A 17,854-nucleotide genomic window follows, 5' to 3' on the forward strand; every position below is an offset into this window, starting at 1 on the left:
TACTCACTCTTGATAAACTTTGTTGTTTTGGAATTCTGAAGTCTTTGGAATAGTAGAATGAAGATTTGCTTCCTGTATTGGTCAACTGACTCACTAAAGAAGTGAATAAAAAGCAACAATATAAATTCAGCATTTTTCTGAGTACTTAACAGAAGCCTCAATTAAATGTACAATGAGGTTATATTCATACTCACGGAGGCATGTGCTCTATTATACTATTTAGAAGATAAAAACCTTGGTGGTCATTGGCTTTGGATGCAATCAGCTTCTGGAAGACACCTAATAAGCCAGGCTACAACAAATTAGATTAAATAATTAGTTAAAGAAGCAACAAGGATTAATTGTTCCAAAAGTTAAACAGGTGATATATTTTGGAAAAGGGTGCATGCTGTCATAATCTAACCCTTTTTCTCTTTTTCTTACTTCTGAAGTGTAGAGGAAAAAAAAAAAACACAACAAGCCTTTAAAGTTAAGTTCCTGAAATTAACCTATTTGGCTCTTACTCTTTTAGTTTCCACCAGAGATAAATATTACTAAAGGATACCTAGTTCTAATAAAATATACATTAATGTTTTCTACTAATTAATTCTGTTACATGTTCTAATTAATTCCCTTTTTATTAAGTTTAAGAAATTTTTTAAAAAGTTTAAAGAATCTGCCATCCCTAGTTTTTCTCAGTTACCTTAGAAAATTACAGTTACATCAAAATCTGACTCACAATTTTGTCAGCGGCAGCACTTGCTATTGTATTTGAACCTCGTTCTAAGAATGCCTGGAGAAGCCTCACTAGAGCAGGAATATTTCCTGTTCTTTCCCAAAGCACTGGCTGAAGGAGATGAGGAAATAAGGCCATATAGGAAGACGGGATGTCATTTTTGTGTGTTTCCAGAAGCAAAGACATCACTTGAAAGACATACGGAATAAATTCTGTTGATAAAAGTAAAAACAGAGCTGTCAGCTTCAGAATTAATGACTCTGACACAAAAGGCACATATCTCTTAGGCAGACTGCATTTTATAATCACTAGAATAATTTTATTCAACTAGAAAAATAACTTTCTTTTACTTACCTTGTACATCATTTTGTAAAATTTCAGTAAACACCAGAAACAAAGCCTCCTCAAAATTTACAACAGCAGCAGGGTTAGCCTTGCAAGTTATTCTTATGGATAAACATATTGCTTCAAACATATAGTGATTAAAGTGAGGTTTGCTTGGGTTCTGAAATTAAAAAAAAAAAGCTTATGACTCTAATAATCCAATTGACTATATTAAAAATAACCTAAAACATTTAACCTTACTAAAAGCACACTGAAAGAGATGCCATTTTTTTTAAATCAATATTTAAAAAACCCCCACAAATTACACTAAAAAGCCTGCATATATGTTAAAATTTTACAGTGCCTTTAAAATTCAGAAAATGAAGTAATACTAATACCTGTTTGGATTTTTTTTTTTAAATGAGCAAAAGTCTACTTATGAAAAAACACTTCCGAATCACGGGGAGGTGACTACGTAAGCCCAAGCTCCCAGCGCTTGCAAGGAGCTTTCTTAAACCTGTGTGCTCTCCTAGAGTCGTCACTGTAAACAGCGGTGGGAGAAACGAGCAGGGATATAAAAGGCCTGACTCTGCCACTAGCCGTGTGTGGGACCTCGGGCAAACCTTAACCTCTGTGGGCCTCAGTATGTCTGTATCTGCACCGTGACAATCCTTCATATCATTTTCAATTTTCTTTTTCAAACAAAATCCTTCTTGGAAGGCTACCGTATGAAGCTGATGAACTCAGAAGATAAGTGTGTATGTACAGGGGCAGGTGAAAGTGGAGAGGCCCTATGTCTCTTTTCTCTCAATTCCCCCAAACCCAAGTAGGCCCAAGGCCCTTACCCAGAATTTGGTGCAAACAGGATCACTATTCTGAGTCTCTCTAATACTTCCTATGACTTCATCTCCTTATCATAGAGTAATTAAGAATAAGCGTCTACAAAGGAATTTTATTAGCCTTAAACCGATTTATTTTCTAAAACTTGGTATTAATATTTAAATATGGATCAAAATATCTAAAATCTTTGATCAAAGAAAGTGAATTTTATTTTTGGGGAAATGAGTCAGGAAGAACAGACACAAGGACTTCAGTCATCATTTTATATTAGTCTGAATAGCTGCTTTTGTGTCCATTTGGTGCAAAGCCTACTTCTTCCATCTAAGATCATTTCAGATTGTTTGTACTTTCTCAATTCTCTTCAATGAACCCGTTACTTTTTAAAGCGAGAATAAAATGTTTTAAAGTCTCTGAGCTTACACTTAAAGGAGAGTTCTGCCCAGGCTCCCATCTCTGTCACCCCACACTTTCAGAATCACACATTAACTGCTGGTCGGGAAGGAGTCACAGAGCTCTCTCTGTCCGACCGACTGCCAGGGAGTTCTGAAGCTCAAACAGTCTGAAGCATTTAGGTTAAAAAGCAACTGCACTTTCAGAACTGGTTCTGTTACCTTACTAACAGCTAATAGCTTCTGTGTAAGCTGCGTGATGAGAGTAGGGATGTAGGGGATTATGGCTTCTCGTAGGAGGGAAAAACTTCTCATGATAGCTGTAAAATATGAAAAGAGCAAAAACAAATAGTTAAACTTCAGAATAAAAGAGTGATTAGTGGGAGAAAAAAGTCCACTGATTCATAAACTAAAATCTTAAGACTCTTACACAACCCCCAGATAGCTCTCTACATTTAAAAATCATCTAAATTTCCCTCCCTTTTAAAATTAGACCAACAATTGGCAACAAAATTTAGCTGGGAAGTGTTATTTCCAGAAGGCTTAAGGGACAATAAAAAATAATGAGGTGGCTAAAGAAGCAGACCAAGAGGAGGCAGGTGAAGTAGTGGATGGACACGGCGGGCAGCAGGTGGAAGGGAGTCTGTTTTGAGTCTCCTTTACTTAGAAATCAGTGGCATGAAATTTTACCTCTAGCCTATTGGAAGTATGATCACAGCCTACCAGAAGCTGAAAGAGAAGGCCACTTGCCCATCACCCCCCAAAAGAGAGACTAGGAGCGAGAGAAAAATCCAAAAATACACGTAAAGCTAAGGCCCATGTTACAGAATTAACTGCTCATTAACAGACACCTAAAAACACTGCGCACAGGAGAGAAATACATTATCAAGCTAAAAATATATGATGGCTATTTTTGCACAAACAGAATAGATGTTTACTAAGTAGAGCACCTACTGTATGCTAGGCACACAGGATAGATAGAAAGTTATCCTTTCTTGCCTCCTCGACTTTGCAGTGATGCCAAAGACTCACCCTCCAAGTAGCTAACTGCTACCTATCCCGCACCTCAGCCTAGATATCACTTGCTAGAGAAAGCTGAGGGCTACAGGATGGATCAGCACCCCTCCTCTGGGCTGGCACAGAATCCTCACATTCATTCACACAACAGTATTTACTGGGAAGCTGTTACATACTGGGCGCTCCTGCAAACCCTAGGAGCACAGCAATGAAGACCACGGACCAGTCAGCAACCTCACAGAAATGGACATTCAACAAGAGTAGTTACACATCACTCTTGGGAGAAATACAGTGCTGAAAACACACACACACACACACACACACACGGGTCCTGACCAAGCCAGAGGCACTGGGAATTAAAAAGCATTTCCGGATTTCCCTGGTGGCGCAGTGGTTGGGAGTCTGCCTGCCAGTGCGGGGGACACCCTGCTCCGGGAGGATCCCACATGCCGCGGAGCAGCTGGGCCCTAGCGCCACAACTGCTGGGGCTTGCGTGCCTGGAGCCCGTGCTCCGCAACAAGAGAAGCCACCACAGTGGGAAGCCCGCGCACCACAACGGGGAGCGGCCCCCACTCGCCGCAACTAGAGGAAGCCCGTGTGCAGCAACTAAGACCCAACGCAGCCAAAAATACATAAATTTATTTTAAAAAAAAAAGCATTTCCTATGAGTCATCCACCATGCTAGACTCTTGGAATGCAACCGCAAGTAAGACTAAGACTGTCCCAGAGCTGTTCCCAAAACACTCTCCTAATGGAGCACCTGACAGATTGTTAACAGCTGCCTGTGTCCCTGGCAGTATTTCTATGAAGGCAGGATCTGTGCGGGGTCTATCAAATACACCCAGGTTTCACACCAAGACCTAGCAGAACATGCCGTCAATAAATGTTGTCTGAGCTCATCTTTGCCCTCAAGAATTTCAACCTAGGAAAAGAAAAAAGGAGTTTGCTACCTTTTCTTTAGTAAGAGGAGTTCTATATCAAGTTAGAGTAAAATTTTTTCTGAAAACACCAACAAACTAAACTATTTTTCATTTAAAAATATCGAAACCTACCTAATGCTTGACAAACAGTATCTGGTTCATAGACTACATAACCTGAAGTACAACTCAGAGTGTTTACCACCCCTGTAGTCTGAAATTAGATACTTATAGTCTGTACACCAGGGAAACGGCCTACCTTTCATAATATATTCATTTTCTGAAGAGCCAGGAAGTGTGAGAGCTTTGAAAAGGTTTGTTAGCAGAATCTCGACAAACGGTGCGATTTCTGCAGCTGTAAAGCTATAGATGAAAAAACAGCTTTCAGTCACTACCAACTCTTGAGCTTGTCACTTTGGAACACCCTTCGCAACTACTAAATCACACTTCTTGGCATAAAAGTGAGCCATCTCCCACCACTGACAGTCGGAAGACAGCTTAGGAAAATATTGCTTTTATAAGTGCTCATGTTAAGTTCCTAAGAAGGCATATCTGGGACCAAACACAATTAAACAAACCCAGCAAACCCAACATTGTCTACGGCTGTTGAGGTCATCCCTGGATCACATCTGTCACCATCGAGAACAGAGCCCGGACTCTCAGTCATCTAGCTTTCCTGGAGGTGGAGCAAGTTCGGAAATGTTTTCTGCATAAATTCTGGGCCTGAAGACAGGTACTGGCTTAACTCGCCTAAAGGATAACCTTTCAACCCTTAACTGGCCACTGTACATATCTGTACTTCAAGTTCTTGATGAAAGAAAGAACCTAGAATGTTTTCCATCTCTTACCCAAAGCTGTTTCAAGAAATAACACTGTTGAAGAAAAGGCCTGAAAGACATGCAGACCACCCAATCCTCTGCATTTTATCCTTGGATCAGGCCACAACAGCTACTGCCTTGGACCCTAGAGAATTACTTTCACTCAGCTGTGTCATGTCTCAGCACTAAATAAGATCACAAAAACAGCAAGGTGAAAATAACTCTGTTGCATGATGTTGCTATGAACAGGGCTACTACACTGTATTTCCTTAACAAAGGCCCACTTCTGAATAACTTTTAATTTTAATCTCATGGACATTATGGACATTTTAACTCACCAAGTTTCTCTCTGCCTTGGCCGCTAGAGGACTCCACATAAAATCCACAAGTTTCTTTCTTTAACTACTGTACAGGATCCTCTGACACACTTCTGTTTATTAACCTCACACCCCAGTTATTTTCCTTTGCTCCAATTTCCTCCATTTAACTTTACTGTCAGAATGTGTCTACTCTGGCATGCAGTCTCAAATCCTTTTGGAACGAGGCATAGTATAAATGAGTAAAATATACACATTTATTTGTTTAACTACTAATGAAATTATGAATATACTGAGATATCTTTGACCAGTACAGAATGGTCTTCACCCCGAGATGAAAAAATATATTGCATCAAATACTTACAGAGCGGCATTGTTAGGCCCCCTCATAGTAAACATTCTCTCAAGAGCATGTGCTGCATAAGTATGAACAACAGTACTTTCAGCTTGAAGATGATTAATTAAGAGAGGAATAGAGACTAAAAGATGCTCTTTTGGTACCTGAAAAAAACAATATACATGCTGTAACTCACTGATACTATCTTGAGTAAAAGACAGCTCTAAGAGAGTGACTTGCTGATTCTAAAAAGTGTTTTTTCTTCAGCCACTATTACAATGGAGATGATACAGGTGAAAACATCAAAGCTTCTCCCCTCACGTAATGGTTCAGCTCACACTCACTCTTCCAATTCTCTTTCTCTGAGCATAAAACTATGGTTAGGGTAAAATAATAATATCATGGAGAAGCAGAGATTTCATTAATCTTAGAACCATACTTTTCACTAGCAAGTATTTCTTAGAGAAGTCATTCAAGCTCTTTGTGCCTCATTTTCTCCTCTTAAAAGGGGGGGGGGGAATGGCATAAACATAAGCATACTAATCTTCACTAAAAACCTCTAAAACTTTAGCATATCCTTTAATCTTTAAAACAGAACAGCTTCACAAGGTTGCATGTAACCCTGGTAGATACCTGTCAAAGACACATAAAAAGTATAAATCAAGAAACTGAAGAATCATCCACAGGAAATAAACTGTGGCATGTTCTTATGATAGAATACTACACAGCTTACCACAAAAAAAAAAAAGAATACTACACAGCTATTAAAAATGAACTCTAACACATCTACTAAAAACAACGTTAAGCACAAAAGAAAACTAGATATGTAGACCAATACCTATAGTAGGGTATCATTTAAATAAATAAAAAACTTAAACCTATGTAATACTATAGAATTTTTGTGGAAACAAACGTGTAAAGCCATAAATAATCACTTACACTGAATTCATTCATTATCTCTGGGGAGAAAGAGAATAGAATGGGAATGGGGAGGGTGTGCCCTGCGTCCCTCCACTGTGTGTGTAGGTTTAAGTAATTATGGCCTGGAGTTAAGATTTGTGGTGGTTATGTATCATTAAATTATTCTCTATTCCTGCTTGTGTGTTTAAAATAATTTACAAGATGGCTGCAGGGTAATTTGGTGGAGGTACTGGAGGGAGTAAGACGAACTGTGCTGTTTTGTTTTCTGTGTCACTAAAATTAAAGTGACAGTGTTAAGAATCAGAAGGATTATGTAACTAAACAGCAAAAAACAATCCAATTAACTCAGCAGAGGAGCTGAATAATATTTTCTTTCTTATTTTTTTTGGCCACACTGCATGGCTTGCAGGATCTTAGTTCCCTGACCAGGGACTGAACCCAGGCCCCAGCAGTGAAAGCACTGAATCCTAACCACTGGACCACCAGGGAATTCCCCTGAATATTTTCCCAAAGAAGACACAGAGATGGCTACAGGCACCCGCAAGCTCACAGGCAGCATTAACAATGGCCAAGATTTGGAAGCAACTTAAGTGTCCATCAGTGGATGAATGGATAAAGAAAGTGTGGAGTGCACACGTGCACACACATACATACACACACACACACACACACACACACAGATGGAATGTTATTCAGCCATAAAAAAAGAAAATCTTGCCATTTGCGACAATATGTATGGACCTTAAGGGCATTATACTAAGTGAAATAGAGAAAGACAAACACCATGTATCTCACACGTGGAACCTTAAAAAACAAAACAGGAAAAAAAAAACAAAAAAAACACCAGAAAAACAAACTCCTACGGAGCACAGATTGGTGGTTGCCAGAGGCGGGGAGTGGATGAAATGGGTGACAGGGGTCAAAAGGTAAAAACTTCCAGTTACAAAACAAGTCATGAGGATGCAATGTACAGTGACTACAGTTACTTCTATACTGCATATAGAGAACAGATCTCAGAAGTTCTCATCAACAGAAAAAAAATTCTGTCAATGTGTATAGTGACATGTTAACTAGATTTACTGTTATCATTTCACAATACATACAAATATGAATCATTATGTTGTATACCTGAAATTAATGTCAATTATTTCTCAATTAAAAAAAAAAGACGAGGCTCACTGAGGGAAGAGTAGATTGGAGTCTCCCCACTCTGGGGGGTGTCTGCTCATTGACAGGCACTAGGTGGTGGAATTTTTCTCTTTCATTCTCTTTGCTGAGGCCCAATAACTGAATGTGTATAAGTCAAATGAGGTGGGATTCCATCATAAGCATTAACACTGTACTTGACAAACAGTAAAAACTTAGTAAATGTAAGCTACACTCTTTCTCCATCACAGCTAACTGTCAAAATGGTATTCAGCCCTGAAGTAGATAGAACTAATAGAATTTATCTGTCTTCCCTGGGGGGTGGCTGTTAATAAATTTCTATGTTGTGATCTTCAAACAGACAACAGCAGATAACTTAATGGTGGAATAATCAGTGGTTTAAAAATGCCCACTGCATTTCCAACATAGGAAACGGAGTACTCCCGCACAAGGGGCAGCCTCAGGTGTGGGTCTGTTTTCCTTTCTCTGGTCGAGAGTGCTACAGTTGGCTGGAGGCTGAATGTGATTGATCAAAATGGGGAATGATATGAAGATAAAGTTTTATAAAGGAGATTTATGTTGTAAAACTACATACTTCAGGATCCACAAATTCTTATTCACGGTTCAAACTATTTGGAAAATATATGAATCAAGAAATGAAAAATGTGAAGGGTATTTTGATTCTGAACATGTTTGGGGAGCTGTTGTGAAGAGCTTTAACAAGGAAAGGGTTGTGACCAAAAGACTCCATCAGTGACTTGAGGGGGTGGATCCAGAGTCTCAGTGAACTTGCTGGACTGACTTTTAGCTTTTATTGGTCCAGTGGAATCAATAAAATTGATCGTGCCTGAGAATATATATAGGTAGATGAAATAATATATCTTCTACCATTAAAAAGTAATAATAATCAGAAGGAAATTACATGTTTTCTAAAAATTAAGACCAACAATCAGATGGAAATATGGACAAAAAATATGAATAGATAGTTCGCAGAAATGAAAATGGCCCTTTAAATGGAAAGATGCGGGGGGGGGAGATAAATTGGAAGACTGGCACTGACATATACACACTACTATATATAACACAGATAATTAATAAGGAACTCCTGTATAGCACAGAGTACTCTACTTAATACTCTGTAATGGCTTATATGGGAAAAGAATCTAAAGGATGGATATATGTGTAACTGATTCACTCTGCTGTACACCTGAAACTTAACACACAATTGTAAATCAACTATACTCCAATAAAAACTAAGAATAAATAAATAAACGGCAAGATAAGCTTTTAAACGCTAAGAAAAATACAAAGTAAAACTACAATAAGATACCATTTCACATCTGTGAGTTTGGCAAAATGGCAAAATTCCAGCATCTTTGGGGAAATAGGTGCTTTTTTTTTTTTTTAAATGCAACATGATACAACCCCTGTGGAGATTTGGCAAGATCTGGCAAAATTACATATAAGTTTACCCTCTAATCTAGTAACGTCACTTCTAGGAATCTATCTCAAAGTTACAATGGCAAAAACACTATGTGACACATACAAAGCTATTGTTTCAAATAATTAGCATTATTTAAAATAGTGGAAGTTAGAAAACACCCAGAACATCTACCTCTTGGGGGACTGGTTGAGTAAACCACAGGAGAGCCACCCAGAGTACTATGCTATTTAAATTAAAAAAAAAAAAAAAGAGGGAACTGTGTAAATACTACCATGGAATGACATCCAGGATTTACTAAGTGAAAAAAAGCAAGGTGTCAGAATTCCCTGGTGGTCCAGTGGTTAGGACTCCAAGTTTTCACTGCCATGGGCCCGGGTTCAATCCCTGGTTGGGGAACTAAGATCCTGTAAACCACGTGGTATGGCCAAAAAAGAAAAAAAACCAAAGTGATAAACAGCATGTTTAGCATACTCTCTTCTGTGTAGGAGGAGGGGAAATACATAAATATATCTAGGACGGTATTAGGTTATATTTTTAAAATTAACTAATGGAAACATAAACCAAAACTTGGTAAAAAATGGTTACTTTTAGGACGAGAGAAGGAACAGGGAGGAAAGCTAGACCTTTCTGAATGTACCATGCCTGACTTTGGAGGTGTGTAAAGTAACCTTTCTCATGCCCCCCCAAATAAAACAAAACCCCACAAACAGAAGAATCTAATTATTTATCAAGTTAATGGCAAAAATGCACAAAGAATAATTTCAAGTTGCTTTAAACATAGTATTTCTTGACTATACATGCCTAATAGGATAATATACGAAGGATATAAAAAACACAAAGAAATCAAACAGCATTCAGCACCATTACTTTAGTAATAATATTGGTATTATTTATTTTCTGGCTCTCTCCTATGAAAAAGCCTAAAACCAATTTCCCTAGCACCTAGATTATAGTCTCTAAATAAAATTTCCCACCTTCAAGTGTGGCTAGTTCAGGTCTGGGGCAGGAAATGTACAAGATGAACATGGAATATTCTGTCATATATGAAAGAAGGGAAGCTGTTAAAGGCTACTAAGTGTGTCAAGGGGACACAGGAACCTACATAATGGGGCTCCTACTGGCCAAAGAAGGAACAACTAGAGAGTCAAAAAATCACTCATTTGTCCTCTGGAGGCTGGTAAGGCACTTGAACTCATTACTCTGAACTGACACGGGAAAAACACACAAACATCTATCCTGTTTTTCCCATTCAAACTGGTAATTAAATAATCTATGAGGCAGTGGTGTTGGTTGTACAAAAGAATAAACATACTAAAAAGCACACAAGTATACACTTAAAAATGGTGAATATTATATTAGGTTACCTGTATCTCAATTAAAAAATGTGTCAATAATCACTCTTAACATCACTGAAAGTGGATGAGACAATGTACGTGTCCTAGTGAAATGAAGCAAAGTATACCAGTGACAAACTCTCGCCACCCCCCACCTACCAGAGGAATAAAATCTAATCAAGCCTCCAGATTTACCAATTTAGAAATACAGGGAACAGAGGAACAAGAGGTAAATCATACCTCTGAGGATGCAATCAGCCAGAACTAGAATGAGAAACTCTGCAAGGTAAATGACTGGTTTCTCCAAAAAATGACATGAATAAAGAAAGGGGAAGAAGGACCTCTCTGTTGTAAATTAGAAGACATGAGACATAATCAACCATAAGCAACGTGTAGACCTTGTTTGGATCCCAAATTTTAATAAAATCACTGTAAAACAGTATTTTAGAGAAACTGACGAAAATTAATCATGGTCTGGCATCCTAATTTTTTATTTTTTTATTTTTTTGAATTTTATTTTTTTATATAGCAGGTTCTTATTAGTTATCTATTTTATACATATTAGTATATGTATGTCAATCCCAATCTCCCAGTTCATCCCACCCACCCCACCCCTGCTTTCCCCCCGTGGTGTTCATACATTTGTTCTCTACATCTGTCTCTCTATTTCTGCCTTGCAAACCGGTTCATTTGTACTATTTTTCTGGATTCCACATTTATGCGTTAATATACAATATTTGTTTTTCTCTTTCTGACTTACTTCACTCTGTATGACAGTTTCTACTGGCATCCTAAGTTCAAGGAGTTATTGTTAATTTTGTTAGATGTGGATATCGAATGATTGCACAGAAGGGAAGAGAAGCCAGTATACAATAAAACTCTTAAGAGATTAAGTGGCATATAACATATAAATGAAAAGCAACTTACTTGATTCCTAAAAATCATAATGTATTTGATACCATCAGCTTTAAGAACAGGAAATTCATTCACTATATAAAAAAAAAAAGTCACAGTTATTTTAGTGCTAAGGACTGTTAACTCCCAAACTAGTGACAACATTATCAGATTTTAAAAACATGGTTCTGGTAAACAAAATGTCAAGCAATTAAAGCTTAATTATATAATGATCTACTACACAGCTATTAATACTGGTAAGTTTATAAATAATTTTATTTTTCCCCCTTACCTTTAAGTGTCATTACAAATGAACGTGTGTTACTTATGTAATTGAACAAAAATGATTTGGACCATGAAATAACAGTAGTATCTTCTTCCAAAACTGAAGCTATTCTGAATCAAGAGCAAGTCTCTCTAGAGGAGCTTGCACTAGTAGTGGGAAGTAAGTTAGTGAAAGGGATAAAATATCGGCCAATTGTTAAAAGTTCCTGAAGCTGAATGATAGTAACATGGAAGTTCTTTATAATATTATCCCTACCTATTAGTGTATTTAAATTTTCCACAAAGTTTTAGAAGAATATCTCTTGATCAACATATTTTTGTAAACATATGAAAGTATCCTTAGTATTTATTAGTTTCAAGTACTTTAAATTTACTTCAATTTTTAAGAGTTCATTTTTTTTAGTTTTATTGGGTTAGCCAATAAGTTCGTTCGTCCCTTAACATATTTTGGACAAACCCAAACGAACTTTTTGGCCGACCCAATATTTTATTTTTATTTTCTTTTTTGCCATGTAGCTTGTGGGATCTTAGTTCCTTGACCAGGGATTGAACCCCGGCAGTGAAGCACGGAGTCCCAACCACAGGACTGCCAGGGAATTCCCAAGAGTTCATTTTTAAAATAATTAATTAATTATTTTTGGCTGCATTGGGTCTTTGTTGCTGCACGCGGGCTTTCTCTAGTTGCGGTGAGCGGGGGCTACTCTTCGTTGTGGTGCATGCGTTTCTCATTGTAGTGGCTTCTCTTGTTGCGGAGCATGGGCTCTCGGCATGAGGGCTTCAGTAGTTGTGGCTCGTGGGCTCTAGAGCGCAGGCTCAGTAGTTGTGGTGCATGGGCTTAGCTGCTCCGGGGCATGTGGGATCTTCCCAGGTGAGGGCTCGAACCCGTGTCCCCTGCACTGGCAGGCGGATTCTTAACCACTGAACCACCAGGGAAGTCCCCCAAGAGTTCATTTTTTAAATGAGAAGGAAAACAAAAACCAAAGTATAATTTCTAGTGCATTATTATATGTACATTAGAAATATACAGTGAAAATTTAGTCTCACTTGTTCCTGTTTTCCTTCTACATAAGAGACATTTTCTTTATGGAAAGTTAATTTCACCTGGGCAAGATCTGGGGCAACCATTTGAGATTTTATCCAATAAAGTAACTGCAATAAGGATAGGAGCCACCACTTTCAGTATCATGGTGATATAGAGCTGTAACGGTACTCATTTTTTAGTTAAAAATAAAAATTGCAGGTATAGGGACTTCCCTTGTGGTCCAGTGGCTAAGACTCTGCGCTCCCAATGCAGGGGACGTAAGTTCGATCCCTGGTCAGGGAACTAGATCCCACATGCCACAACTAAAAGATCCCGCACGCTGCAGCTAAGACCTGGTGCAGACAAATAAATAAATAAATAAATAAATGTATTTTTAAATAACTGCAGGTATAGTGTAAGCTGTACTAAAAACATTTCACAAAACTCACCATTAGCTGCTTTTAAATCAGGGAGAATGTGATTCACAAAGAACTCAGTCAGGTTTACAAGTTCATTCGCTTGTGTAATTCCATGCTAAAAAACAAATTCATAACAGTGAAATAACATGAAAAATCTGTAATTATTTACCACACTGGAAATTTAGGCAGCTTTAGAAAACCAGGTTGAAGATGGAAATGAATACTTCAAAACACAAACTACTTACATATAAGACTATTCTAATAGATAATAAAGAAACTTCCCTAAATTAAAGAACAGCTAAATTTAAGTTTAGCACGTTTTATATACTGAGTCTCAGCTAAGGAAGCAAGTGTGGCATCTGTTGATCTTTTGGTCCATAAGAAACTTAAGTGCTTAATACATCAGTATAAAGCCATCTTTGGAAACCATATGAATTCTAATCAGAACTGACACATTATCTAACAGAGTAGGCTATATAACCAGAAATATATCACTTCTTTTTGACTTCTGTGGTACCAACAACTATGTTTTAGAAATAAAAATATACTGAAAGGATTCACCTTCTGGGTTTGGGCTTTCGATGCCAAAGACGTCACCAGGTAAATGGCTGCATCTTTGTGTTTCCAGTTGACAGATGGATTTTTTGCATATTCCTGCAGCATGGAATTAACATAACCAGAGAAGATTCCTGTCACGGGTCCCTCAAAAAACTTGCATAATCCTCGTACTAGATCACAAGCAGCCCTGCGTCTAGTATCAATATCTACAAAATCAAAGGGAAATACGTTATGGGAGAAAGAAACCACCACCAACCGACCAAGTTTATAAGAAAACAAATTGCCATCTGAGAGCTAACAGCAACAAAAACAATGAAAAAATTCCCCACAAATGTAAAATGAGAACGAAACTGAAAGACCATAAGTATATAAAAAAGAGAAGACAAGTAATTCTACATCTGATACTTTGATATAGCTCGTATAAAGAGCTGCTTTCTACCATGTACAAGTTGAAGAAGGAAAACAGTTCTCCAATGAAAGCCAGCTGAAATGACACACTTATCAGGACTCCCTCACCTCCCCGTATTTATTAGAGAGCAACTTTAAAACTGGCTTGCTAAGAGACCAACAGCTAAAAACCAAAATACACACCAGATCCTTCCAAATCTCTTCTTATATACTCCTCAGAATTATCTTCAAAGGCTTCTTCATCAGCAGCTACAAAGCAAGATGACATTTCAGATCACCTCTTGAAAGACATGGCAAGTCATTCTACCTCTACAGTTGAGTGTGCAGAAGAGTATGTGGAATTGCCATGTTTTACAGCAAAGTGTTCTTTCCCAACAAATGACTACTTCATATACTCTTAATCATTACTTAGAGCAGCAAACGCTACCCTGAAAGATTAGGTAATAGGTAATGCATACAGCTGCGAGATAGGCTCACTTGTTCTAATGTGAACATCCACAGAACTGGACTTCATCACCAACCTTCAAAAGTGTTGGGAGACCAATCTAGGGATGCCAACTCGTTATTCTGCCAGATAAGGACATTAAACAAACAACCTAACAACTACTATCACCATTATTTCATAAACAGTCATTTCAACACCAAAACAAGTAGGACAGACAGTATCAGATTAAAGATCTGTCCTTTACATATAGTTTTATGAAAAAAGGAAAGGAAATAAAACCCCACGTTACACTTTTATTTCCTCATTTTGTTCCTGAATGAATGATCTAATGACTGCTCTTCCCAACTATCAGAAAGACATTTTGTACAAATACAGACTCTTAGGACTATTTTAACCTTAAGCACAAACTAGGTGGGCTTCAACTCTGTATTTAAAAGTCATCAATCACTTGTCTCAAGTCAACTGTTCAAAATAGCTTCTGCCTTGGTGAAATACTAAATCCAACAAAACTTAGACTGAATATGTTACAAAAAGCAACAGAGAAGACTTCTTAAATTCTTAAATTTATACTAACATACTCTTTTAAAAAACAAGCTTTTAATTAATCTCCTGAAAAAGCTTTACACTTTGCCACAATTACCTCTAAATTCCATGTTAGGTACAATAACCTTTTCACAGATACTTGTCAGCGTGTTCTGGTCCTCAAATAGATTCTTATAGTGAGGTCTCTCACAAACTGAAGCCAGAAACTGAATTGCATTACTTACCAACTGGAATAAAACACAAAAATAAGCATATTTTTAAGAGCAAACGGAACCATTTATTTCATGGGGGGGGGAGGGGATGTCTTAATTATTTGTCTCCACCATCACCTTACCAAGTCATATTTAACCTCTTGACCTGTTGTAACTAGTAAATTCCAGATGGCTGTGACAAAACGAGGCAGGTACCGCTGAAATTCTTCATCATATTTTTGTGCATAGAGTGCGGCATTATCACAAATCTGGGATTTTAAGAGCTCCAATAAGCCTGCTTCCTCTTCATCCTCACATAAGAGAAAACGGAAAACTCAAACATACAACTTCAACGCTATCATAAACATGGAGAGTAGCTGTAATTCCTGAACTCTTTAAAAATTTTACATCAAAGCCAAGTGCTGTGAACTACATCTATGCCACTGTAAATTTATTCACGTGGTCTATCAAACAAATACAAGGCGAAATGCTTCTTATTTATTAATCAATGAGAGCAGTTCTCAAAAGTTTTCAAGTTAAATAAAGCCATTTCAGGACTTCCCTGGTGGTCCAGTGGGTAAGACTCCACGCTCCCAATGCAGGGGGCCTGGGTTTGATCCCCAGTTGGGGAACTAGATCCCGCGTGCATGCCACAACCAAGAAGTCCATGTGCCTCAACTAAGACACGGCACTGCATGCATGCGTGAATAAATATTTTAAGTAAATAAAGCTTTTTCTTTTGGTTGCTGAATTATAAAATATTTACATATTAAATCGAAAATAATATATTCCTACAAAAACCTGAGTAATAAAAATCATATCACATTTTCCTTTGTAACATAGTCTTGCTATCTCCCAAAAGGTTCCCATTTCAAATATATTAAAATGCGTTCTCTTCCCAATAAGCTAATGCTATAACATTCTCACAAATAATATTCTGGTTATAAAATGTTGAACAACCTAAAGCAGGGGTTAACCTGCTGCCTAATTTCTGAAGTTTTATTAAAACCCAGTCACACACATTCTTTGTTTTCATTTATACAATTTATAGTATTGCCTATGGCTGCTTTCAACTACAACTGCAGAGTTGAGTATATAGCCCACAAAGCCAAATATATTTACTACCCGGACCTTTATAGGAAAAGTTTGCCAACCCCACCTGAAACCATGACAGTGACTGATATAATAATGCTTACTACATATAACAGCAATCACAAATACTTTTTGAGCTATATTATGTGCCAAAGAACTCAAATTGAGAAGAGATAAAAGAACAGCTCCTCAAGGCATAAATATAAGGGATGTCACACAGTGAGATGACGCATTTAAATGGGCAAACAATTCCCTTAAGAATCCTAAGTGAAAAACTTCCTTTAGACTTAAGTGTAAAGACAAGCTTTGTTTTCTGAGGGAGTGGTTTCTTCCTAGTGGACTGAAGGAGTTATTTTATTGGAACTCTATTTTTTTTTTGGTTGCTTCTTGTTGTGTAAAAATCTCACACAAAATTTGCTGTACACCCACAGTAATGATTCTCCCTCTGCATGCCACCCAAACAGATCTGCATCACCAACTGTAATTTTTATCTGGTGTTGAAATATTCTTAATATTTTACTTTTTACGTTTTTTGTTTGTTGAGAAAGAGGTAAATCATAAATATATTAATAAACAAGCAAATGAATAACACAGTGCTACATGTTGAAAGTACATATTACAAAACTCAGATCAGAAACTTTTACACATTACAAACTTTCATGTCCCCTCTTTCCCACACTGTAGATGACTTTTTCAAGAGGCCATTAGAGAGGTTTAAGTTTTCTTAGTATCTTCAATGACAAATGATTTTCTATTTCATAAAATGTTCACAATGTGAATACTCTTGAGGCCTTACTTTCAATAATGTAATAAAATAGCCTTATCTATAAATTGTGACTTAAGTCAGGACTACAAGAAGGGTAATTCTGCTCATTACAATTATCCTCCCTCCAATGTTCTGAGGGCACTCAAATAATTTTTTTAACATTAAAAAAAATTGAGATATAATTGACATTTAACATTATATTTCAAATAATTCTTAAAGCTTACTTGGGAAATATTTTAAATAATACTTACATCAGTTTGCAGAAGCTTATTATCTAATGTCAAGAGGGTATGAAAATTGTTCATCCAAGTTTCCATATTATCTTCAAAAAATTCAGGGAGATCCTAAAGAATAAATGGTGACTTGAGACTTTTGGTTGAAGTAATTATTATATTTTAGTAAGTTTTCCCCACCACGCCAAATGTTTTGCACATGCCTATAGACTCCAGCTCACATTTCTCAGCTAAGTCAATGGATACCTATATTGACAAGAATTCTCTGCTCCAGCTAGGTCTGACAGATGAGTAAACCATTCTGACTCTGTCTCAGTAAGCTTTCAACCACAAACGATGCCACCTGTTCCTGTCCCAATGTAAATCTACTTATTCCTTTAAGGTTCAGCTAAGACTGAAAACTTTCCTTACAAAACTCAGTGCTTACCAATACATTCCTTTTCCTTTCTGAACTACTGCACTTACTGTAAGATGACCGCC

The 17,854-nt window shown here is 37.3% G+C and overlaps 1 protein-coding gene across 2 annotated transcripts in view; it reads right to left on the reverse strand.

Annotated features, from left to right (window-relative positions):
• Positions 1 to 17,854, reverse strand: part of CSE1L (chromosome segregation 1 like) — a 41,620-nt gene that overhangs the window by 3,570 nt on the left and 20,196 nt on the right. For both annotated transcript variants that reach the window (XM_004282883.3, XM_033411146.2), the window contains exons 8-21: positions 17,393 to 17,485; positions 15,427 to 15,594; positions 15,190 to 15,319; positions 14,288 to 14,353; positions 13,700 to 13,902; positions 13,169 to 13,253; positions 11,447 to 11,508; positions 5,702 to 5,838; positions 4,462 to 4,565; positions 2,491 to 2,588; positions 1,070 to 1,220; positions 719 to 927; positions 195 to 292; positions 8 to 93 (exon numbers count right to left, since the gene is read on the reverse strand). In XM_004282883.3, the coding sequence (XP_004282931.1) occupies positions 8 to 93; positions 195 to 292; positions 719 to 927; positions 1,070 to 1,220; positions 2,491 to 2,588; positions 4,462 to 4,565; positions 5,702 to 5,838; positions 11,447 to 11,508; positions 13,169 to 13,253; positions 13,700 to 13,902; positions 14,288 to 14,353; positions 15,190 to 15,319; positions 15,427 to 15,594; positions 17,393 to 17,485 (1,690 nt within the window). The remainder of the gene's footprint in view (positions 1 to 7; positions 94 to 194; positions 293 to 718; positions 928 to 1,069; positions 1,221 to 2,490; positions 2,589 to 4,461; positions 4,566 to 5,701; positions 5,839 to 11,446; positions 11,509 to 13,168; positions 13,254 to 13,699; positions 13,903 to 14,287; positions 14,354 to 15,189; positions 15,320 to 15,426; positions 15,595 to 17,392; positions 17,486 to 17,854) is intronic.

The sequence above is a fragment of the Orcinus orca genome, chromosome 16 (genome assembly GCF_937001465.1).
Source record: "Orcinus orca chromosome 16, mOrcOrc1.1, whole genome shotgun sequence".
Taxonomy (NCBI): Eukaryota; Metazoa; Chordata; class Mammalia; order Artiodactyla; family Delphinidae; genus Orcinus; species Orcinus orca.